Source organism: Ictalurus furcatus, chromosome 27 (genome assembly GCF_023375685.1).
Source record: "Ictalurus furcatus strain D&B chromosome 27, Billie_1.0, whole genome shotgun sequence".
NCBI classification, from domain to species: domain Eukaryota; kingdom Metazoa; phylum Chordata; class Actinopteri; order Siluriformes; family Ictaluridae; genus Ictalurus; species Ictalurus furcatus.
In genome coordinates this window covers 7046184-7072419 of record NC_071281.1, presented here as the reverse complement: position 1 = coordinate 7072419, position 26236 = coordinate 7046184, and the positions used below count along the sequence as shown (strand labels likewise).

The 26236-nt window shown below is 40.2% G+C and overlaps 2 protein-coding genes across 6 annotated transcripts in view; one reads left to right on the top strand and one right to left on the bottom strand.

Annotated features, from left to right (window-relative positions):
• Positions 1–4942, bottom strand: part of trappc2l (trafficking protein particle complex subunit 2L) — an 11196-nt gene extending 6254 nt beyond the window's left edge. The window contains exons 1-2 of the mRNA XM_053616865.1: positions 4872–4942; positions 1446–1618 (exon numbers count right to left, since the gene is read on the bottom strand). Of these exons, the coding sequence (XP_053472840.1) occupies positions 1446–1618; positions 4872–4904 (206 nt within the window). The 5' untranslated portion in view covers positions 4905–4942. The remainder of the gene's footprint in view (positions 1–1445; positions 1619–4871) is intronic.
• Positions 1–26236, top strand: part of galns (galactosamine (N-acetyl)-6-sulfatase) — a 63887-nt gene that overhangs the window by 14649 nt on the left and 23002 nt on the right. For 2 of the 5 annotated variants that reach the window (XM_053616851.1, XM_053616850.1), the window contains exons 6-13: positions 7455–7578; positions 9563–9637; positions 10302–10404; positions 12873–13016; positions 14235–14301; positions 15803–15930; positions 19811–19950; positions 20062–20165. In XM_053616851.1, coding sequence (XP_053472826.1) covers positions 7455–7578; positions 9563–9637; positions 10302–10404; positions 12873–13016; positions 14235–14301; positions 15803–15930; positions 19811–19950; positions 20062–20165 — 885 coding nt within the window. The other 3 variants (XM_053616852.1, XM_053616854.1, XM_053616853.1) reach the window with 3 other exon arrangements.

Sequence of the window (26236 nt, the reverse complement as noted above, 5' to 3'; positions counted from 1 at the left end):
AATGGGGCTGGTTAACTAGCCAACCCAGTGTCTCAGTTTTTATGGTATTTGCTTACTGCATGTTTTCAGATATGATTAAATTAAATGGTATTTAACACTGCAGCAGGGGTTGAAGTACAGTCTTGGTTAAGCACTGTATTAAACACATAGCAAAGTTCTGAATGAAAAGAACGCCACAGAATCCGGCCAAACACTACTCAAACCTCAGCTGTTTTTTTTTTCTGATCAGACCATCTGAGAGTTGTCTAGGCATGGTCTAATGTTATAAGCATTGCTCATCTTACAGCCCTCTGTCCAGAACTTCCAACCTCCTACATGACTCAAGATGCAAGAATTACGCTGGGAATGATCAGCCCTACACGTAGCATCTATCAAACTATTGAGCCATCACAGTAGGATACAATGTCTAGAAATACAACCCCAATTCCAAAAAAGTCGGGACGCTGTGTAAACTGCAAATAAAAAGAAAATAAATAAATAAGGTAACTTTGAATTTGATGGCCGCAAAACGTCTCAAAAGAGTTGGGACGGAGGCAACAAAAGGCTGGAAAAGTAAGCGCTGAAACTGTAAGATACAGCTGGAGGAACATTTTGGAACTAATTGTTAACTGGCAACATGATTGGGAATAAAAAGAGTATCTTAGAGAGGCAGAGTCTCTCAGAAGTAAAGATGGAATGGAATCTGGATGGAATATGGCAGATGTTGCTCTAAAACCTTTCAGCATTGATGTCACCTTTCCAGATGTACAAGCTGCCCATTCCATAAGCACTAATGCACCCCCATACCATCAGAGATGCAGGCTTATAAATTGAGGCTTATGAACTGAGCGCTGATAAATTATTTTTTTTCTTAAAATGGTACATTTCCTCAGTTGAAACATTTGATATGTTTTCTGTGTTCTATTGTGAATAACATATGGGTTTGAGATTATGACTTATTTACAATTTACACTGCGTCCCAACTTTTTTGGAATTGGGCTTGTACACAATTTTGATATAAGTGAGGGGGAACATTGTGATTGGTCATGATGAAGCTTACACAAGCGTTACTCAAGAAAGCCCCTCCCACTTCACACTAAAAGGGAAGAAATTGTAGTGTAGTGTAGTGGCTGTAAATAATAGAAGATCAGAAGTTATTCAGTAGTGTCCACAAGACTTGACATTAAATTCAATAGAAAGCAGTCAGGGGTGCTCTAGGACACACTGCTCTCAGAAGGCATCCCATCCAGGATGTATTTCTGCCTGGGATAGGATCCTCTGTGGATGGATGGATGGATGGATGAATCATCTACATCAGTATGGCATAAGATTTCAGGTACACCTACTCCAGCTTGTCTTATCCCAGTATGTCGTCACTGCCCTGCCCTTCCACTGTTCATGCACTTACAACAGTGTAAAATGCAAGAAGTCAGTGGTAGTTGGAAGAAATTACATCAGAAGGATACACTTTGTAGTCCTCTGTAGGGTAGAGCAGTCCCAGGTAGAGCTCTCGCTGATCAGCCATCGCTTTACCAACTGCAGAGATCTTCTCTTCCACCACGTCCAGCGACGTGTGCACTGTGTAGTGGAATTTCAGCTCACTCTGCGTTGGAACGCTCCGGATATAGAGAGGGTAATTCTGCAGAAACGATTATATCACTGGATCATACAAACAAAAACTTGTCTACTTTTGTAACAGGGCCGTACTACGTTTCTAAGTCTGGCAGCGCTTGTCAATGTCAAAATGTTTGAAATGGCCTATCAAATCAAAAAGGGTGGGGCTTTACTGTTCACAGGAGCCATGCGACGCTTCGGTTTTAACGGTGGAAGAATGTGGGGTAAGATACAAGCTAAGTAGCTAAAGTTTAACATTTGATAACTGTTTTACGACAACCGTTAAACGACAGACAGTAATATCCAGGGATGCAAACATTCAGGTGATTCATGTAATGTAATGTTACTGTCAATGTGACAAGACAAGAAACATTAACGGAGCCATTTTCAGTATATGAGGAAGAAGATGAACAATGTCTGTGTGCATGTTGTGAATGAATGTAATGAATCTGGTTACCTGGTTAAAGTCTATTAAAATAAGAATATTATTTGCAAATCTAGTTCTGTAACTGTTTTTCTTTATTCCTTTAATTTTCTCTTCTTCTTTTTTTTGGACAATAAACTCCCAAGTGTCTACAACCACTGTATTTTGATGTGTCCTTGTCAGGTCTGTGCTCAAAAAGTTAGCAATAGTTAACCTAAAAATGAAAATTCTGTTATTATTTACTTACCTGAATGTCATTCCAAACCCAAATACTGTTACTTTTCATAATATAAAAGATTTTTTCTATTACAGCTCTATTCCATAAAATGGCAGAAGGTAGTGATCATGAGCTTTAAAGGTGCACTATAAAGGTGCCATAAAAACTATACTAAATGAAAGGCCTCCCTATATGTGCGTGTATAAAATTCGGGCCTTTATTACATAGAGAATCAAAAAGGACCATTAAATTTTGTGAGCCCCCCTAAAATGTTCAAGATTTGGTTATTGTCTTGGTTTGTACTGGATCAGAAATGGAAAGAGTAACCAGGTGCCACTACTGAGCCTGAGTGCTTTATACTGTCGTAAACAGTTTACATGGACGACAATAATCCGATATTAAGACGATACTCTGATTAAGAAACTAGCATGTGAACAGCGATTATTGATGATCTTAATCCCACTAAAGTCACACTTGAAGTAAACACAAATGGAATGAAGACATGTGGAGTATTCCTGTTTTAGTCGCATTATTGACGTGTATTATAGACACGTACACGCCTTAATCACACTATTAACGTCGTGTGAGAGTTTTCACCGCATTTTGCTACAGGACACGTACACACACGGCAGCGCTCAACCGTTTGACGGCAAACGAGAGAGCACGGCTGCGTCCCAAACCGCGTACTTACCTGCTGTATAGTAGGTGAAATACACGTATCTCAGCTGTTATATAGTAGGTAAGTAAACGGTTTGGGACGCAGCCCACGGCTTCAAGCAGTCGTCTATTAGCACGTACAGCATGACAAATAATTAACTGCACTTGAAGCTGTTGTAAAATTAAAAATAAAAACACCCGGAACTGTATACGGTTCCATAACGAAGACCAACTGTATGTAGATACGTGAAATTCTGGAGGAACGTCGGACGGCGTGGCGTGGTGACGTAATGATGTGTGACGTTAATCGATCTATGTTCTATAACACGTAAAACGGGAAAATGAAAGGAATATTCTAAAAGCAACTCATGTAAACACCTTAATCACAGTATTGTCTTATTCACAATAAGGTCAATAATTAGATTACTGCTGTCCATGTAAACGTAGTCAGTGTTGCCAACCTGACATCTCTGTCACTATATTTATTGCTTTCTACCTGAACCTGCAATGCACACTGGTAGTGAGTCGACTGAACCTTTACTCCATGCACTCGTACTCTCCAGTTCACATCATACCTGCTGGTTCTATGCCTTGAGAGAGCAAGTTCAGTGGACTCACCACCACTGTGTAAAACCTGACCTGAGTTTCACTGAGACCAATCACCGTCATTCCACAACGTCCAATCACTGATCGCCGTCGTTCCCCAACAACCAATCACTATTGTTTGTCACAAGTGCATTTCTTGTTTTTTTGTATTTTACTCTCTTTATTGTGATATTTACAAGTAATAAGAGCAAGTTACTCAATCTGTAACCATTTCCTTCATTTCTTCCCCCCGACTCCTCACTGCCGCTACTTCTCTTAGTTTGTGTTCTTCATAGAAATGACAGTACTTTGTAAATCTGTAAATAGTTTGTGGTGCCATAACCAAATACTACTTCTAATAAAGAAGTAGAACTAAATAAAGTTATAATCTTATTTTCTGTTCTGACAAAACTCTATTCTGTGTCTTCAGAAAATCTTATCGTTTGTATAACTTGTTTCAATATACAAATGATCATGCCGACTCGAATCTAAAAATTAGTTTAGAACGCAATTGGGTGACTTCTAGTTTCTGAGCGTGCATTATGTTCTTTCCCCTGAAAAGAGTTGGCAAAATCTGGGCATAAAAGTTGGTTGTTGATGCAGTCTGACCAGGTGAAGAACATCCAGAATGTCCTGAAAACACTAATAACCTCGAAATGATTGTGAAATGTAATCAGTGTTGTTCCACTCTTCCTGCTTTAGTGTTTATATGCTAAACTGTACAAAATATAAAGTGCAGGCAGAATAAGAGCCCGATTATCCACGATATATACTGTGACTTTGTACTGTGTGTGTTTTATGCTGTTTTACTAATTCTGCCTCCACACTTTCTCCAAGTATGACTCTAATAAAAAGAATATCCATCCAACTAGATATCTATGTAGTTGTGTTCTACTGTAAACAATTATACAACACTTATTTCCATTCTTGAAGCCAGCTACGAGCCTGCTGTGAAAACCTCTTCATTAAGGAAGGCTCTATACTTTATACGAAGTAAATAAAATTAGCCACAATTTAATAAATAAAGCAATAACAATAAATTCCTCGCCTGCTGTCTAGCTCGCTGGGCTAAACTCCAAACGAGTCGCTATTAGCCATCAAGTGCATTACACAGGCAGTCACTAATACAGCTGGTTAGAGATGACCACATTAAACCCTACGTAGTGTCCTTGTATATTAAGAAAAAAGATATTCAGGATTCAGCCATTATTTCTCATAAGCAAACGCTTAAAAACAACACACACACACAGCTATAACCAGTTATTAATTAAAGCGAGTGAGTTAAAGTTCGAGGCATTTGACATTACACAGCTTTAATTCATCCGTAGGTGCATATTTTACGACAAAATATTACGTGTTAAACGTTAATTAAAGTACAGGCAAATTTTCGTTTACCTCCTTCGCTATGACAGCGACACACACCGCCATGTTGGATTTGCGACAAGACGGAAAGCTGGTCACGTGACAGCGCTGACGTTTTCACGTGACACTAGTAGTAGCGAGGCAAGTTTTAGTTTGAGTTTAGCCATGTAGTTTTCTAGCGTGTACATTTTTCTGCTTTTTGTTGTTGTTGTTGTTGTTGTTGTTTTGTTTTGTTTTGTTTTGTTTTGTTCTGTTCTTTGCTTTTGTTAGTACGCTTGCACAAGGAACGTGTGCCAACGTCCAGCTACAGAAAGTCCATAAACGCAAGCTGTAGATATTTTTTGATGATTTTGTCTCACATGACACTCACATGAATGACACTTCCTTATTAAAGTGTGCAGACAGGGTAGAGGCAGAGGCAGAGTCAGAGTCAGGGCAGAGGCAGGGGATTATAGGAGTAAAATGGAGATCCGAAGTGTGAATTACGCATTTCTCCTCTTCTGGACTGTCAGCTTTATTGGGACCGCTGAGACCCACAATGTTTCGACTCCAAATATTATCATAATGCTTATGGATGATGTAAGACTTAAAACTACTTCCAGTTATTTCTACGTTTCTGATTTGCATTAGAGTTGGGGAGCTGGATTTCTGTGTTTCTGGGTGATAATTGTACAAAGAAGGATTTCTACAGTCAGTTAGATTCAGTAATTTATTGAATTGTTTCGCAGACTTTCTCCTAGTTTCTTTTAGTTTGCTTTATGTAATCTCTCTGATAAATCCTGTTCTGTGAGGTCCCACCCTGACTATAGTGTACTTATTGCTATACACAGTGTTGCCAACTCTTTTCAGGGGAAAGTACTTAATGCGCTAGCAGTGACCAGATGACGTCATGCGCGAATGTGCATATTAATTGTTATGATTATGATCATTTGCATATCAAAATGTGTTACCGATGAAGAACCAAGAGAATAGCATTGAGTTTAATCAGAATAGAAAATAAGAAAGTTGTCTTATTTATTTATTTATTTGTTTATTTATTTATTTTTATTTTTTTTACATTTTTACAAAATACAGTAAAGCCCCCATGTCCAGTTTCACTTAACCACGGTTGACTGTGGTCCTTACAAAATGAAATAGAAAATTCCAGAAAAACAGTAAACATTCATAATTTCATAATTCATAAAATTGTGCACCATTCTGAGTAATGTGATGAAATCTTGTGCGATCTCACCCGGGCAGTTAATCGTCCCTTTGTCCAGCATGTCCACGCTGTATACGCTACACTTTATTTTGCTTTATTTATTTTACACTTTATTTATTTAACTTTATCATAGGTATTTGCAGTATATAGTGTTATAGTTTCAGGCATCCGCTGGGAATAGATTCCAAGCCTCCCAGCGGATGCCTGAAACTATAATACTATATACTGCATATACCTATGATAAAGTTAAATAAATACGGGGGTCGTACTGTAGTATAATTTCTATCATGTATACAGACAAAAAGAAGCAGTGGTAGTGAGTAGTTGGAAAATAAACAGGAAGGTAAGCTGTTACAGCTGCAATAACACTTTTATTACTTGTAAACATCAATAGAGAGTTTGATTAGTTGCTGGCGAACAGGGCTGGTCAGTGATTGGTTGTTGGGATCAATGCTGCTCAGTGATTGGTTTCTGGGGAACAATGCTGGTCAGTGATTGGTTGCTGGGAAACAGTGCTGGTCAGTGATTGGTTGCTTGGGAACAATGCTGGTCAGTGATTGGTTACTTGAGAACAGTGCTGGTGAGTGATTGGTTGCTTGGGAACAGTGCTGTGAGTGATTGGTTGCTTGGGAACAGTGCTGGTCAGTGATTGGTGCTGGGGAATAATGCTGGTCAGTGAGTGGCTGCTGGGGAACAATGCTGGTCAATGAGTGGTTGCTGGGGAACAATGCTTGTTAATGAGTGGTTGCTGGGGAACAGTGCTGCTCAGTGATTGGTTGCTGGGAAACAGTGCTGGTCAGTGATTGGTTGCTTGGGAACAATGCTGGTCAGTGATTGGTTGCTTGGGAACAATGCTGGTCAGTGATAGTGCTGTTCAGTCACTGGTTGATGGGAACGTCCTTGCAAGTACAACTAAAGTCATCCTTTACACATTGTTATGCCTTGTCAACTCAAATACAGTATGACCAGCAGCTATGATGTGAGTTGGAAAACCGTGTTGAATACAAGACAGCTGCTGATGTCTGCCCCAAACTTGCTAGATTTGTCACCAGACTTTTTTTGGGGTTAAATGAAGTTGCCAAAGGGGTCAGTGGTAGCTCTGTGGTTAAGACGTTGGACTACTGATTGGATGGTCGTGAGTGCAAATCCCAGCACTGCCAAGCTGCCACTGCTGGGCCCTTGGGCAAGGCCCTTAACCCTCAAATGCTCATTTGTATAAATTAGATAAATGTAAGTCGTCCTGATATGGGCGTCTGCCAAATGCCATAAATGTAATTTAAATGTTTTAAAAAGTCTCTAAGCTAGTTAACAACACTGGTTATATTGAATGATAGATTAATTATTATGAGACACTAAAAAAAAACTTTGCATCTGTTTGGAATCTCATTCTTCCCCTCTATGATGTTCTGTTTCAGATGGGATGGGGTGATCTAGGTGTATTTGGTGAGCCCTCTAAAGAAACCCCACATCTGGATACGATGGCTTCTCAGGGGATGCTGTTCCCCAACTTCTACTCTGCAAATCCACTCTGCTCTCCATGTATGTATGCTCATGTGCTATGCTCGCCTTTTACATTTCTCATGGGATACAGGAAAAGCCTCAAGAACTAGGGGGGAAAATAACAGCCATAGAAATCTGCACAGCTGGAATTTAAATGTTGGTCCCTTGTACATCTTTAACCTTCTTACTGTGGGATTGCAGTTCACCTTTTTCATATAAATAGATGTGTGGATATATTACAGTGTTCAGTATTCAGTGGATATTATGTGTTAACAGTGTGTTTTCACTTCTAGTTAATACGACTTGCTCACTGTAGTACCTTAGAAAGACTTTGATATTGTCAGCTTGAATAAGATTTTGACAGATTCAGATTTTTACCTGTTGGAGGTCAGGGTCTGTATTCACAAAAATCTTCTCCTACCACTGTCTGCTTATTATCTACTACTGATCTGTTCAGTAGAAACACCCGTTCCGGTCCAATGTTTTTAAATGTAAGACTTAAATATGATTTTTAAAATGAGTGAAGCACATCACTTAAGACGGACATCTAAAATTACTGTACTCTCAAAACATACACAGGCATCAGCTTGACCGTTTTTGCTATTGAAATAAACTACAAAAAAAGAAAACGAAACATAAATATCATGCAAAATTAGACAGTGTAATTCTAGTGTATTACATATTCATGCTAAATATAATCAAATCATTATGCAAACAAAACTGTTTACAACCTAATTGAAAATGAAGCTCTTGTATAATTTGAACATGAAAATAAACAGTATATTATAATAGCATGTTAGCTCGTTACAGAATAGGATCAGACTCATTAATGATTCCTTTTTTCCCCTCACTATATAATATCCGATCCAGGTTTGTACTGGATATCAGATTGGTGCAGTCTCTATTAATTTACATTAGAGCATCGATTTACAGTAGCCTTCTTAACCATGGCTTTGGAGTTTGTGGACCTTAAAAGAAAACCAATTAAACCAGATAATCTGTGTTCTGCAGAGGGCGTGTCCTGTTTAGTGTGTAACACATATTCCCAGTTCGTCTGCGCTACATAACTGCATTCACTCGTGTGGACAAGTTATCAAAACCTTGATCTCTGGTGGTGCTGCATTACTTCTCTTAGAAGATTAAACACAAACTCTCCAATCACTGCATTCAAGATGATGACTTTTCAAGCTTGCTATCGTTACATGGTTTAAACCTGTTTTTGGAAGTTTACGAGCTACTTTTAGAGATGAAGTTTTTGTGAAATATTATTAGACTGGAAAAATTGGAGTGGAAGAGTTTCCTTTAAATATATGAGTCGGGTGCTAATTTTTACGCAAGTTGTTTTTTTTTTTAAATAAATGTGTTAAAGCTAAAAGTATCGTTCTTTAGAATTGGCTTCGGTCAGTTTAATACGCTCCTAAATGAGAACTCCAGGCAGTGAGAGAGGCAGGCATACAGAACTCATTATGATAATGTACTTAATGCTCCCTCTGTTGAAATGTGCAAATGGCCCACAATTTGGGAATTTGAAGGAACCTTTAATGCATAAGATGTGCCATTAGCCCATTTTCAGTTGTAATTAATATTTAAGCAAATAAGGTGTAATCGATTGGTAATCTGGTCAGCGTGAGATGAGGGCGCCTGGAGGACGTCTCCTGCTCTATCCTGGTGTTCTGCGTTAGTGCCGTGGAGACAGCGTTCTGCCTCGAAGCCTTAATTAGAAATGTAATCACGTAGTAGATAAGAAGAAGGCCGGCTAATCACAATATGCAGGATGAGGACATATTAAGGATGTCTTCGGTTTTGTCTTTTTGAAAACGAGGCTCGCATGGTGATTTTGTGAGTCTAAACCTGTAACTGAATTTCCCTGGAGGAAACTCTTACCTTTCAATCGCATTTTAAACTTTATTCGGCGTAGTCGCAGTAGTAATGTTTTTCCTTCATGCTCGAGATGCTTTTCATGATCGATGGCACACGTTTCACACGTTCTCACTGAAATGTTTCTCATTCCTGAATTCTCCAGCCAGAGCCGCATTGCTGACCGGGCGTCTTCCCATTCGGAACGGATTCTACACCACCAACGCTCATGCCAGGAATGGTATGACCTACCCTGACTATCACGCAATCACATGTGGAAGAAAGTACAATTTGGCATATTGGAAAATAGGGAACTTCAGGATGGTTGATTATTTTAAAATTATCAGTACATCCAGAAATTTCTTCTTTTTTTAAAATTAAATTCCTCTTATACTACAGCGATTTGCTAATTATTGCTTTTTTTCTCTCTCTGTCAATAATTATAAAACAAAAGTTCCTGCGGTTTATACGTTAATAGTTTGTGGAACGTCTACAAAGCAAGTTTTGGGATAAACTGGTGCTACAACACAGCTATAAACTGGTGATCCCTCAATCTTCTCTATTTATCTCTAAGAAGAACTTGTCATGTTACCCCCTGGCCTGAAGACTCTTTTTTTTGTCATAAATCTTAAAGTTAATATTAAATTTACAGATTTACCTTTGACTTTTCACGTTTTTAATCCGTTAATGTGTAAACAAGTCTCTGGTTAGGGTTGAATTAGTTGTTACTGTAGAATCAGTAACGAATTCGAATGCGAGTGCATTATAATACAAGTCTACTGTCAGAGCTACTGTTGTTGAAAATGTATCAACACCTTCTGACCAATCAGAGTTGAGCATTCTACAGTGCTGTGGTGTTACTATTCAAATGAATGTCTGTTTGTTGAATCGTGTATCTCACACAGCCTATACACCTCAAGAGGTCGTGGGAGGAATTACTAAGGATGAGATCCTGTTGCCTCAGATCTTAAAAAAACAAGGCTATGTCAGCAAGATCGTTGGCAAGTGGTGAGTTTCTCTGTTTATTGTGTTCCTTTCCGGAGGAAATCCAGAGGATGTCACAAACACTGTACAGAATGTGTCATTCTCTATTTCTGTCTGGTTGGTCTTTGTATTGTCATATTCTCTGGTTCAGTTCACGCACTCTAAACTGCTGAGAGAGCTGCACTTGGCTACTTTGAGAAAGGCTGCTTTCACACTGTTTAAATTTTTACTTTTATTATGCCTCCACATTTACCACTAGGTGAAGGAGTCATTGTGTTTTTGGGATGTCCGTGCATCAGTCCATGAATCCGTCCAAGATTCTTGTTCGCACGATAGCTCAAGAATGAGCGTTTGAATGTATTGTTTGCCCAAACAGGGTCAGGGTCACAGCAAGGTCAAACATCTGATGATTCTCTTCAATAGCTTCCTTCCTGAATGAAATACAGTACATCTTAAGGGTATTTCAAGCATACAGATTACTCACCAGACAGACTAGACATTTTGGCGGCAGAGGCATCAAGTTCTACTTGTTTTTATTGAGCTCCTTATGTGCTCATATGAAAGAAAGAAAGAAAGAACACTTGTGACATCCACACTGTAACTATAACCATGCCGACTTTGCAAGTGTTCTGCTGTGACCAAAAACCACCAGCAGCAGTGTTTTTCCAAATTGGCTGCAAGGTAGGTATAATCCTATAGGATTACATGTCAAACATACACCGGGTGTCGAGGAAAAAAATGGCAAGTGTGGAAGCATCCAAAGAAAGAAGGGAAAATAATGACTACTTAACATTTTACCTTGGAGTAAAGTCCAGAAGCCTCAAATGCTAGGAAAAGCCAAGAGTTAGAGCCATAAAAATTGGCACAGTGTAAATATTCATATACTGGATGTTTGTATATACAGTGCTGTGAAAAAGTATTTGCCTTTTTTCCCTGATTTCTTCTGTTTTTGTGTACTCATAATAGTTTTAGATCTTCGAACGAAATACAGCACAAATCAAAGGCAACCTGAGTAAACACACAATAAAGTTTTTATCTATATTGTTTTTATTTTTCTTGAAGCAAAAAAAGTTATCCAAGACCTATCACCCATGTGAAAATCTATTTGCCTCCTTAAACTTAAAATCTGGTTGTGCCACCTTTAGGAGCAGTAACTGCAACCAAACTCGCAAGGTTAGTCTTTCACTTACTTCTAGGACTAGGACTTACTCCTATGCTTTGGATCCTTGTCTTGCTGAGTTTCAAGTTACGGACTCTAGACTGGACAATCTCGTTTAGGATTTTCTGGTAGAGAGCAGAATTCATGTTTCCCTCAATTATTGCACGTTAACCAGGAAGCAGCAAAGCATCCCCACACCATCACACTTCCACCACCATGCTTCACTGTAGGTCTGATGTTCTTTTTGTGGAATTCTGTGTTTGGTTTACGCCACATGTAACGGGACACCTGTCTTCCATACAAGTCCACTTTCGACTCATCAATCCACAGAACATTCTCCCAAAAGGTTTGAGGATCATCAAGGTGTGTTTTGGCAAAATTTAGATGCGCCTTAATGTTCTTCTGGGTTAGCAGTGATTTTCACCTCGCCACTCTTCCATGGTTGCCATTTTTGCCCAGTGTCTTTCTGATAGTGGAGTCATGAACAGTGACCTTTATTAATGCAAGAGAGGCCTGTGAAAAAAACAACATCCTTTGATGTTGTCCTTGGCTCTTTTGTGACTTCTTGGATGAGCCATCACTGTGCTCTCGGATGAATTTTGGAAAGAAGGCCACTTCTGTGAAGGTTCAGTACTGTGCTGTGTTTTTCCATTTGGAGATAACGGCTCTCGCTGTGGTTCTTTGGAGTCCCAGAGCCTTTCAAATAGCTTTGTAACCCTTCCCAGACTGATGTATTTCAATCACCTTCTTCCTCACCATTTCTGGAATTTCCTTCAACTATGCCATAGTGTGTTACTGGGTAAGACCTTTTAACTAACTTCATACTGTTGAAAAAGTTCTTTTTAAGTGTAGATTTGATTGAACAGGGTTTGCAGTAATCAGGCCTGGTTGTGTCTAGTCCAGCTGAACACCATTATGAATGCAGTTTCATAGATTTTCACACAGGCCCAGTTGGTATTGGATAACTTTTTTGCTTCAAGAAATCACATTATCATTTACAAACTGTATTTTGTGTTTACTCAGGTTGCCTTTGTTTCATCTTAAATTTTGTATTAATTTCTGAAACTATTTAGTATGCGATATACACAAAAAGCAGAAGAAATCAGGAAATCAAATACTTTTTCACAGCACCGTAGATACACCTACTGCTTGTATTTCTGTTATTTAATTTTTTACAGTATATGCCAATTTTCTTTATATTATTGGAGCTTATGTTACACAAAGGGGAAATCCTTGTCCATCTTGTACTTGGTGAATAAAAGATTCAGAAGAATCTACAGATGGTTTCTGATGTAAACTTCTTCTAACTTCTAATCTGTATCTGACACATCAGGCACCTTGGACACAGAAAGCAGCACCTGCCTCTGGAGCATGGTTTTGACCAGTTCTTCGGTTCTCCACACTGCCATTTCGGACCCTATAAGGAAAGTGATCGTCCCAACATCCCTGTTTATAACAACTCCCAAATGATTGGAAGGTAGATATCTGAATCGCACGTTTCTACGCTCATGTCTGAAAATGTCTACCTAGAGACAATAACCTCTGTCTTCTCTCTGAATTTCTTGGCTAGCACCCTGGATAAATTAATCGTTTATTTTTCTGGCTTGTGTTTATGCCAGCTGTGTTCGGATCCCCCATTATCTGTCTGTTTGTTCTCCCAAACCAGCCATATGTGCATTCAGGGTCATTGCTTCTAGCAAGTGTGCCGCTTTTGTGCTTAGCAGTGGGTTTAATGAGCGTAGCATACCCGAGCTTGGCCAGACGCGTACACACAAACACACAAACATACACACACCCCAGGAGACGGCAGGTTGCTTTGACGGTGTGTTAGGACACCTGGAACAGCCAGAGCATGAGAACTGGCGAGGCAGCAACATGCATTCGCTCACACTCATAACACAGCCCGAGCTCTTCAGAGACTCACTGTGTGCCTCGCTAAATTCACTTCTTAATCACTCTTCGGAAAAACACCCTTCAGCAAGCTGCTGTTCAGAACAAAACCTGAATGTAGTGTGAAATTTACTCAAAAGTATTCCTGAGAGCAAAGTGTGGAGCTAACCTAGGCTGTGTTCCAAAGCTGTTTTAACACAACCTTATTGACTTCCTCTCTGATGAATCCCATCTTCAGGACTATTCCAGTACTTTATTAGCACAGCTGAAGTCTGTTAGATGACCGTTCAGAAGCCTGAAGGATCAAGTCAACATAATTGACTTTATGTGCAGAACTTACCCAGAAGGCATTGCAAACCGATACGATTCCCTTTTCAGAACATTAAAAAAGTGCATGAAGCTGTTTGTTTAAACAAGTGGAACAGCATAAATATATTTCACACGTATAGCATTTGATTGCTGATTAAACTGGGTTTTATGTAGCCGACTACACCATCTGTACGTGAGTCGTGATTTATTTATTCTCCAATTTAATATTCTACTAGCGAGTTAACAAGGTGACTACTTTGTAGGCAAGCCTATATCGGAACTGTGTACATACGCAGTTCCGATATTCCAATAATCCGCACCTAATACATGTTACTGAAGTCTAGTGAGTACCTGTGGTAAAATCTGCTCCTGCCACACACTCCCTCTCATGTGCTGCAAGAAGCCACTTGCGTGATATAGATTACAGTTACTGTATCAAGGTCAACCAGTTCACGTTAAAGCATTAATGGGACACATAGGTCATTGTGTTTTGCAGGTACTATGAGGAATTTAAAATCAACAGGAAAACCGGGGAATCAGAGCTCACACAGTACTATTTACAGGTGAGTTTTACAGTTCACACATCACTGGTGAAATGTTGGCCCAAAAACAGTGTGTTCACAAAGAACCATATCTGACATATAGAGTTCTCCTGAGTGGCACTAGTAGTTTTTAGCTGCGAGTTTGTTCTTAAAACTTATTCGTGGAAGATTTACGGGGGAATTCCTATGCTACAAAGGTGTATACAGTTGCAATCAAAATGATTCAACCCCCATTGCAAATCAGGTTTATTGTCAAAATGTTTACAGACTTTCAGCATATTTATGGGATTCTATTCAGGGGGTTGAATACTTGTGAGACTGGAGAAGCATTATAAGTTGCATTTTCAGTTGAATATGTGGAAACCACTTGCAGCATTCGCTGTGTCAAACTATTTCAATTGCTTTTGTTTGATTTGTTCATTGCAAACAGCGGAAAGTCTGTAAATTTTGACTATAAACCTGATTTGCAATTGGGGTTGAATCATTTTGATTGCCATGTTCCTGTGTCTGTGCACTGTTTTTAAACATCTAAAAGAAAACATGATGTGAGCGTTTCGATTGTTGTGTTCATGCATTATGAAACTTGTATGACATTATGCAGTGGATTTTTATTTATTTATTTATTTATTATGAGATCCTCTAAAACAGCCAGTGAAAACTTCCATCATCATGTAAACCATGACTTGCAGATGATATTTGTAGCTTATATCTGCTGTCTAACGGCAGTTTTCATGTGGATAAAAAGCAGAGAGTGAACTTCGATCTGTGCATGACTTTGTTGGTGGGTTGACTGTGCTTATAACTCCCCAACCATTAATAAAATACTCCCACAATCAGCGCAGTGCATTTTTAAAGCTTGTTGTCATGAAATGTATTAAACACATGAGCTTGATTACTACTTTTAGCTTTACATTTCTTTGTGAATGAAGGCCCTGATCTGTTATGGCATGATCAGATAACTATTGTATGATTCTGCTGATAATAACAGTCAGCAATATTAGAATAGTTTACATTAGGCACAATGAATTACATCACATTACACCTTGTTATCTATCAAGGTTTATTAACAACAAAGATTACATAGATTTTTCCAACACTATTGTGAGAAGGAGGCTTTGGGTTCAGAACTGAGAAGTTGAAAAGATTTGTACATTTGTTTATATTTTCTAACTAACATGGCTGTTTTGGATTTGGACTAGATGTGGCCTGTTTGATTGGGTGATACAGTAGAGCTTGATGTGTTGAATTTTTTCCGCTTTCCAAATGGGATCGCATGTGAAATGTAAATATAGAATGTAAAACATGAGGTGTCCGTTAGCAACAAGCATGAAGTTAAAACTACAAGTAGCTGACTATGTCTATGTAAGCATAATTATATGGATGTTTCCACTGCTCTTGGTTGACTTTTATGAATATTTTTTAACTGAAAAATTGTACGATTTACTCTGCGAATACAGTATCTTTTAAGTATCAAGATGACTTTGTTATAACCTACTGATGGTCCTCTCACATCTGATTACAGGAAGCATTGGACTTCATCATGCACCAAAACACAGCCCATCAGCCTTTTTTTCTCTACTGGGCACCAGATGCCACACACGATCCAGTTTATGCTTCCAAGCAATTCCTGGGTCAAAGTCAGCGGGGACTGTAAGATCCAGATATCAATTACTCAGTTATTGGTGCAAAGATGTCAAAATACTAGTAAAATACTATGCACACTTATTATCCATCCATCCATCCATCCATCTATCTTCTATACTGCTTAATCCTTGTCAGGGTCACGGGGAACCTGGAGCCTATCCCAGGGAGCATCGGGCACACGGCGGGATACACCCTGGACAGGGTGCCAATACACATTATTATTATTATTATTTATTATTATTAGTAGTAGTAGTAGTATTAGTAGTAGTAGTAGTTAGTAGTAGTAGTAGTAGTAGTTACTAGTACCACTGGCTTAGTGGTTAGCACGTTCGCCTCACACCTCCAGGGTCGGGGGTTCGATTCCCGCCGGGGCCATGTGTGTGCGGAGTTTGCATGTTCTCCCCGTGCTGCGGGGGTTTCCTCCGGGTACTCTGGTTTCCTCCCCCAGTCCAAAGACATGCATGGTAGGCCGATTGGCGTGTCTGTAGTGTGTGAATGTGTATGTGAATGTGAGTGTACCCTGTGATGGATTGGCACCTTGCCCAGGATGTACCCTGCCTTGTGCCCGATGCTTCCTGGGATAGGCTCCAGGTTCCCCCATGACCCTGAAGAAGGATGGATTACAGTTTTATACAGATAATACGGGGTTTTTTTTGTATTAGAAAAAATATTTTGCACTAAAAACTAATTATCCATAGCAAGCTATAAGTGAGACAAAAGCTGAATTAAATGGACATTTTGAGGGTTACAATGCCAGCTTTGCTTGACAGTGACTCATTCTTTGTACGACCTGTTCAGCTAACCTTAAATGCTGAGTTACAAACAGCGGCGTTAGCTGGACTGCTAATCATCCAGGGCTGAGCCCAGAATCTTCTCCATCAAAAAGCGTTTTAAAACGTACTTCTAAATTGACTATTTCCATGCATTTTTTTTTCTTGCATGTGACGGCTAATTGCTTAAAAATGTGAAAATTGGACAAAAAGTTTCATTTATCATAAAACTTGCCTCAGGTGTTTGCAGGACTATCAGAGGGATAAAATGTAAAACGTTTTGGCTATCTACCGAACAACTAAGCTATGAGTGTATGGGTTTAGCTGCTACGGTGCCATGTAAAGTACATTATCTTTCCTTATGCTCTGCTCATATCATGTTCATGTAACTTGGAACTCATATAGACATTTACACACCTTGTTTTCCTGCTCAGCATCAGAGGATGTTAGTGTTTCAGTTTCAAAACCTTTACTGGTCATTTATAAATAAAAAAAAATATCCATTTTCCCAAACACAGTCTTACGTCTGTTCACTGAAGATACAAAATTACAGTCTTCTTTTACGGACGTTCAGTTACGTAGTGAAAAATTGCTCCAAGGAGAGAATTGTTCGGGCTAAAGAAAAAATCTTCTGGGCTACAGCCCCCGAATGCCCAGGCCAGGTTACGCCCCTGGTTACCGCTACCACAATAATCATTGTCATTTAACTAGTAGTACATTTTTATATTGAATAAGCATCAAATCTACACGGTGCTTGGCATAGTTGTACTCTGTGGCATTAGGCTGGAGTGGCAGTAGCTTTGATGAGGAGGGTAGTCTCCTTTCTGTAATAACTAAAGGAGACTCATTGGAGAAAGCTGGATGTGCTTTTGTTTTGGTTGCAGTGTGTGAAATAGAGGGAGGATGTGGTTGTCTAGGGTGCTGATCCTGCGTAACAGGCAGTTCAGGATTAGTGGTACCCAAATACAAGGCTTGATTTCACAGTCCCCTTCACAGTTAGCACTGCGCTTGGGGCACTGGAGTAGTCTGGCAAAAGGACATTGCGGTGGAAGAAGATGTCTGTATTGGTGTGAATTGACCTGGCATGATGGTCAACCCTGCAGTCAAGTGCTGCAGCACCATGAACATTCTTGGGGTTCCTGTTCTTTGCTTGCTGGGCCCCTCTGAAGGTATCCATGGGTTGGCCGAGTCTTCCATATGTGCAGCTGCGTCTGTTGCACATTCTCGATGACTGAGCAGTAGTAGGAATGTTGCTCTTTCCAGGTCTTCCACTTCAAACGTTCCCTGGAGTCTGTACCTGAACAGCAGCTTAAATGTCATGAACCCCCGTCAACCCGTGTGGCATTTCTGTAACGGTGGCCAATGCATTGGAGAGTTGTAGGGCCAAGTTACGCAGGTTCTCAGCCACCAGACTACACCACATGGTTTTATTGGGCCTCATTAAACTGCCCCAACAAACCATCCGTCTAAGTGTGGCTCAGGTGTCTCTTCTGGAGGAGGCTTTAAAGGTCAAACCATCAGCAGGGGCAGGGATGCCCTTGTCCTTAGGGATTTCCTTTAGCGGTATTACCCGCCTGATGAGAAGAAACCAATCACATGATTTGTTCTTTGCACTGGTCAACGTCAGTGCGAGTGCCTTACGGTAGTGGATACTGTAATCCATTACCACAAGGTGAGGTTTTCTAGCAGGTAAGCCAGTTGATGTGTAATTTCTGCCTGCAGTCTTATAACTCACCCTGAGCTCCATTGTGGCCACTCAGAGTGTGTGTTTGTGCAAGGTGCAGTGATTGATCTGTTTTTGAATGGGACAAGAGGTTAAAGGTCAGACTCCCCTGGTGAATGGCATGAGGACTGAGTTTAAGGCTTTGAGGCTTCCTGTCCACCACAAGTACCTGTGACCAGCAGCGTATGAGGCAGTTGTCTACAAGTTATATCTACTAGAACAGTACAAGTAGTGGAAGGGCTCTCATCTGGGTCAGCTTCAACTTCTTTACCATCATTCTTCCTCACCAAGAATACAGATCATGCTCTTGGCTGGTGGAGTTTGGCCGGTGGTTCTTTCATGCGCCTCAGTTGTGTGGAGCAGCTCCTACTATTCTAGGTAGTTTCACCCGAGGATCATCGGCACTGGCAAACTGGATATTACACTGAACACAGCAGTATATCTGGATATAGAAGTGTTACTGCACTGCACAGGTCCACCAGTGCCTTCATAGCTTATAAAATATGCTGGCAAATGCCCCAATATATATATATATATATATGTGTGTGTGTGTGTGTGTGTGTGTGTGTGTGTGTGTGTGTAATCACAGAATATTTAGACTAGAACCACTATAATCTTGCCTAAAAGGTATCAAGTGACTGAAAACTAAACTTTAGTGCATACTTCTAGTGAGAGCAACAGCTTCTGAAATCACAGCATGAAGCCAAAACTTTTTCTATGCTCCTAAAAATGATTTATATCCTGTCTTGTCTTTAATGCGTGAAAGGAATAGATAGCAGTCACCCAGACCATGACCACTCTATATATAGTATCACACTTCATTTCATATTTCAAGAAAAGCAGAAGATTAACCTAGGATCTATTTCCCAATCAAGCAAACACCCCAGTTTTCCAACATAAATTAAATGTTGATTTTATTCGAGCCAGTGGTAAGACAGAGGAAAAGGGAATGCATTGCCAGGGTCGTCTGTGGTCGTTTAGTATTCCTCATGATATCTCAGACCTTGCTAAGCGGGCATTCTCTCAGAATGTTAAATGAGGTGTGTGTTGAGGGTAGACAAAAGACGTGAGCTACTTTAGTCCCAATTCCTCCACCTATTTTAGAAAGTATTCTTATTAATAATGATGCTTTTGTTTAGAATGATGGGGTTTTTTTCCCCCCACACTCATCTATTGCCATGGTTGCATTGATTTATTGGGTGATCAAATGTATTTGTAGTTTTCTTTAATGCATATCTTTATGTAGGAACTCTGCAGTAATGTGCTGTTGATGTTACACGTGGAATAGTTTATGCATTCTTATGGTGGTCTCATAATACCTTGTCTTCAGTGTTGTTCTGTAGAAGAGGACTGAAATGTATGATGCTGTTTTTTGGGGTTTTTTTTTTTATAGCTATGGTGATGCTGTGATGGAGCTGGACCACAGTGTGGGGAAGATTTTGGCTCGCCTGGTTGACCTGAGCATCGAAAACAACACATTTGTGTTCTTCACTTCCGATAACGGTGCTGCAGTGATGTCTGGACCAGGACAAAGTGAGGAGCTATAAAACTCAACACAGTGCCTTTGTGTTGTGCTTTCTCTGTCTCTTAATCTACTTTCCTCAGGGCTTGTTCAGCGTGCTTGTTTTCTTTCTGTGATCTTAGGTGGCAGTAATGGCCCATTCCTGTGCGGAAAGGAGACGACTTTTGAGGGAGGAATGAGGGAGCCTGCTATTGCTTGGTGGCCTGGACGAATCCCAGCAGGCACGGTGCGAAATAGAGCATGCTCGTTTCAATTTCTCGATTGGTAGACAGTACTAATACTACAGTGTACCAGAGTATTAGGCTTACCCCCTGAATTCTGTCTCTTTGACAGAAAAGCATCATGTTTCTTTACTGTACAAGTTGCATCGATGTACCAGATATTATTCCTTATAAGATTGGAGTTGCATCCACCTGCACCACATTCTCTGATGCCTTTCCAAACTTAATTTTTCTCTCAAATAAAACATGACTCAAGATGGTGAGATGTAAATTAAAGATCGGGATGATTAAAAGTAAAGATACCTGTATGTCCTACATCCTAGTCGCTCTAGCATCGACGTGGCCGGGTAGCTACTTTCAGAGAAGTTGTGATTGCGATCTCTTGACAAGTACGCAAAATTAACTTCGCTAGCCAAACTTGTCGTAGGCAACCGATTTCAGAATGTGCGAAGTGTTACTTGGCTTTTTACAGCTTCATCCATCCATATACTTCACCAGGTTAAATTTGAGCAGATTAAAAAAAATCTTTCATTAAGCACTAATAACCTTTAGGCTAAGGTAAAAAAATATATATATATATAATTATAACATACTTTGCTTCGTTGTAGAAGTCGGTCCATCTTAAAACTATGTTGATAAATTAAGACCTGTGGCTTCTAGACAGTGGGAGAGGAATGGATAAATGTATTTATTTATTCAGCAGTTAGTGAATGCTTTTGGTTTTAATCCTCTAACCAATCCTTCTCAATTGTTTTGACTGTTGAATCAGTCTTAATGGCCTCATCAGGTATTGTAATTCAATCCCTCCTCTCAAAGGAACGCACTGGAATCTCCTGCCTTTTTGACAAAGATACAAAAAAGCAAGCATTTTTTTCCCATCTGTGCGTACATGTTTTTCTCTGCATAACTTCTGAAGCTGTCTGTGCACTCTCTCTCTCTCTCACTCTCCCTCTCCCCCCTGGCTGAAAGGAAGCCTCCCTTTACTGATCCGCTAAAGCCGCGCGTTCTGCAAATGACTTTTAATTGTATTATGGGCGGCTGCGAGACAGCACTGAGGCGCAGGGTGGGGATTTTTTGGAGGATCTGGAATGGTGAGGTGTCTGCAGGCTGCGTTAAGCTCTGCCCCCGGCTCGTATCTGACGGGTGTGCAGGACTCTGATAGCGCAGAGAGGGATTGGGAACGTCTTAAGCGGCTAATCTGTTTGTGTGTTTGCCGAGGTTGGATTGAGCTGTAATGAGGGCTTCTATATCTGAATATGCCAGGCGTGCGGGATAAAGGACAGGCAGGGGAAGAGGAGGAGGGGTGAGTGGGTCGGGTGTGTGTGTATGTGTGTCTGGGCGCATGTGGAAGGCTAGAAGTTGGCAGCAGAGGGAAGTTTTGTTCGTGTGGGTGCCAGGTGTTCAGGGAGTGATAGAGTGGTGGAGGAGAGGAGCGGTGGAGTGGAGGGCAGCGCCAGGGCAAGCAGGTGTTCCACGATGTTAAAATTTGCCCGCCAGCTGCAGAGTAAACCTGACCCAGCTTTCAGATTCTGGCTCTGCTTCCTCATATGGGACACACTGATACCAGCACAGTTTCTGTGGCTTGGACATCCTACAAACATGGTGCCCTAAAGCTGTGTATTATATAATGAGCAGAAGGTGGTGAGGGTCATCGCCGAATGTGTCATTTTGTAAAAACGGTATCCTATAATGGTAAAATAATACTAGTTAATAGCATTGAATGTAGCTGGTGGTGCATTCCTTGACGTTATCCATACAAAAGCTCACGACGGTTAAAGTGAAAAAGTTAAGGTGACTAGTATCCACAATGTTTGGCTGTCACTGTGATAGCTGCTGGGTGTAATGGCAGCTTATTTAATACCCTCTTTTACTTACATATTTATCAGCTTCCAGCTTCCTTGATATTTAACTCTCTATATTTACATTCTCAGGTGCACGGTGGCTTAGTGATTAGCACGCTTGCCTCACACCTCTGGGGTTGGGGGTTCAAATCCTGCCTCCGTCCTGTGTGCACAGAGTTTGCGTGTTCTCCCCATGCTTTCCTCCGGGTATTCCGGTTTCCTCCCCCAGTCCAAAGACATCCGTCGTAGGCTGATTTCGGCGTTTCCAGATTGTCCGTAGTGAACATGTGCGATTGTGCCCTGCGATGGGTTGGCACCCAGTCCAAGGTGTTCCTCGCCATATGGACGGATGGATTTACCTTCTCCAAAGTTCATTTCCTCAGTATACTGCTGTACAGCTAGCTATAATTAATTAGTTATTAAACTAGTTACTTATTAATTAGTTATTAAATATTAGTATTTCGACAGCCGCTCTTTGCAACACAGACTAGAGTCAAATTAATTGCATATAAGTAGAGTGCCGTGTATAAGTATTCAGCCCCCATGAACATTTCTACATTGTATATTCTCACAACCTGGAACTGAAATGGAAATAACTGGGATTATATGGCATGCATTTATACAAAATAGCTCATAATATTGATTGCGTAAGTATTCGCCCCTGTTGCCATTAGAATGGATTTCGTCTGCGTGCATTAAGTGTGACCTGATCTCAGTATAAATACACCTGACCACCGTGATCAGCACACTGGCCCTTTTATTTTATGGCCTTTAAAGCTTTTATAATCTATACACACTGGGTATGCTCGATCCAAAATGCTTCATGATTTCCAGACGTGGCAGGCTTCACTTCTGGATGCCAACAGAAGACCGAGTTGGCTCAGGATGTGATGGAATGGGTTGGCAGAGGAACGCCGGCCAGCTCAGCATTCCCACATATGGACAGGGAGGATGGAGGGATGCAAGGAGGAGGGCTGAGCCACAGTCAGCCCCAAAGCTGCCAGCCCCATCGCTTAGGCTCGCTTTATCAGCTGAGCCCCAGAGCTGGAGTGAATTAGACAAGGATAGCAGGTCTGTCTCCTCAGATAACTTCCACCAGGATTTAGCCAAGACATATGCATACTCAGTCCAGAATAAAGCAGGGAAGCTGCATTAAAAGGTGTGGGAAAGTGGGGGGACTAACGGAGTTTAAAAGGGAGATAAAGAAATGTGTCGTCTTTTTTTCCACAAAGTTTTTTCTTTCTGTATTTCTTTCAACAATGTATTTCTTTTCCCATTGAGCTAGATCTACTGGTAGTAGTAGGTAGTCAACCTTATTAATTGTCTTCTTTGATTTCTCCTTTTCCTCTGTGTGTGTGTGTGTGTGGGGATAATGGAATGTGCCAGGCCTTCTCTGGCTGAGAAGGTGGCGGATGGAGAGAATGGAGAATTCACAGAGGCTAAGGCAGGTTGTGTGTGTGTGCGCGCGTGTGTGTGTGTGCGCGTGTGTGCGCGCTCGTGGCACAGCCAGCTGCTCCGGGTTGATAGCACTATCTGATTGTGAGCGTGCCGTCTCCCTCAAAGGGCCGCTCAGGAGAGAATGGAATGGAAGATCAAGGATGACAGCGAAAAAATGGCATTTTATCGGAAAATAGTTCAAAGTTTATAAATAAAATAAAGCTTTATTTTGTGCCGCGACTGGCGAAGGGAGATAAAACCGCAGCTCCAGCGTGTCCCATCTCCCCCTTTTCTCTCTTTCTCTTCCTCCCTCCCTCATTCCCTCACACCCGGCCTCTTCAGTCCTCATTTACAGAGCTGTTTGTGTGGTATATAATAACGCTGAGCCTGAGATTAGAGAGGACTGGAGAAGCACATCATCAGGGCCCCATGGACAGACTCCTTTTGTGCTTCCTGTTGGGTTTCATGGAGAGGATGTATGTGTGTGTGTGTGTGTGTGTGTGTGTGTGTGTGTGTGTGCATGTAGTGGTGTATTGTAGCTCGTATGATCAGGAGTCACCAGGCTTGTCCTGTCATCCCGTACTCTGATCACGCTTTCTGAAGGCCATGATAGTTTTCAAGAAAGAGTTTGGCAAAAAAAAAAGCATTACATTTGCACTGTTTTTCACTACTTGTAATGTAAAATATACATTTACATTTATTCATTTAGCAGATGCTTTTATCCAAAGCGACTTACAAATGAGGAAATACAAGCAAAGCGATATATCAAGCGGAGAACAATACAAGTAGTGCTACTATACAAGATCTTTAAGTGAGTTCTAGAAGAAGCAAAGTGCGCAGAGTAGAGGTGTAAGTGGCAGAGTAAGGTTTTTTTTTTAGGGGTTAGTTACGTGTCCACGGAAGAGGTGGGAATATATACACGTAACATATATATTTCAAATACAAAGGAGAGTACGTATTTGCAAATTTGTCTTCAAATTGGGACTATATTATCATCTGGATCACTATCAGTTGCATCACTGCACGAGTTGTTGCGGTTGTTAAGTGGGCTTTTGCGATATTGATTTTTCCTTGCTTAAAAAAAAAAGACAATTTAATTGTCTAGAACCGATGGCCTTAAAAAGATAGGAAAACGAGCGTCTCCACCATTTCAGGGTTAAGGAGAGTAGGGGCGGGTGTAATTATATTACCAGCTGTGCAGCCACAAACCAAAACTCAGCTGGTTGGGTGGGTTTTTTTTTTTGTTTTTTTTTTAAAAGATGATTCCACAGTAATGCATTAAACATAGCAGTAAGTTTTTTTTTTTTTTGTATAATCCTTTTACAAATTTTCTGTCTAACGTGCACATGGCTGCCAGTTTTTCACTGTCGATCTGCTGTTCAGGGTGTTTGAATGCATCTGCAGTGAGCGGATATGCGTAAAGCTGGGCAGGTCTGGTAATATAAATGTAATTAAAGTAAACGCCAAAGGATATCGTGGCGGTGTGGCACCGTGTAGAGACGATTAATTCATTGTATCGGACAAACCTATTATTGAGGCTCAGAGTTTACAGTCCTAATGTGAGCAGGTCACTATGATAATACAGATATGTTTGAAAATAGATTTTGGGTGAAATTCACTACGTTTTAGCTACTTTAGTTTTGACGATCCAGTGAAAAATTAAAGAAGCAAATGTCAAAGCAAAAAAGTCTTGGTTCACTGATTAAATTTGTAAATGTAAAGATTTTGCACTGAGAACTTATTACTCTTTGTTTGTTTTTTTTTAAAACTTTTGCCATGTCAGAGGCGCTGTGTTATGAAGGGCATATTGGTGAAGTTCAAAAGAAGTCAGTCTACAGTGGATATAGAAAGTCTACACACTCATGTTAAAATTTTAACAAATAAAAGTTTACATTTTAACAATTACAGTTTTTTTTTTCCTCCATTTTTTCCCCCTTAAAATGTTTCTATTTGTTTTTCACTTGAATTGTATTGGTTGCTATATCACGTTAAAAGTGGAAAAAGATTTGACATAATCTATCTTGGTTTAATTTTTGACATCATGAAAACCTGAAATTTTGACAGGGGTGTGTATACTTAAAAAAAACAAAAAACATATATATATATATATATATATATATATATATATATATATATATATATATATATATATATATACAGTGTCTCACAAAAGTGAGTACACCCCTCACATTTTTGTAACTATTTGATTACCTCTTTTCTTGTGACAACACTGAAGAAATGACACTTTGCTACAATGTAAAGTAGTGAGTGTACAGCTTGTGTAACAGTGTAAATTTGCTGTCCCCTCAAAATAACTCAACACACAGCCATTAATGTCTAAACCGCTGGCAGCAAAAGTGAGTAAACCTCTAAGTGAAAATGTCCAAATTGGGCCCAATTAGCCATTTTCCCCTCCCTGGTGTCATGTGACTTGTTAGTGTTACAAGGTCTCAGGTGTGAATGGGGAGCAGGTGTGTTAAATTTGGTGTCATCGCTCTCACACTCCCTCATACTGGTAACTGGAAGTTCAAAAAAAAAAAAAAAAAAACCAAAAAGTTATTTGAAAATTCAATTCCACCTGTACTATATTGAAAACACATTATTAACACATTATTTGATGTTTTAGCATGCTTTGTGAATTTTATTTATTTTTGAAATTCTACACACATTTCAATTCTGATGACTCCACTGTTCACTGTGTACCATCACCTTTTATTTTAATAGCACTTATAAAGCGTTTGGGTGTTGAAGACAGCAGTTGATTAAGTTTAGCAAGCGGAATTTTCCCCCATTCATCC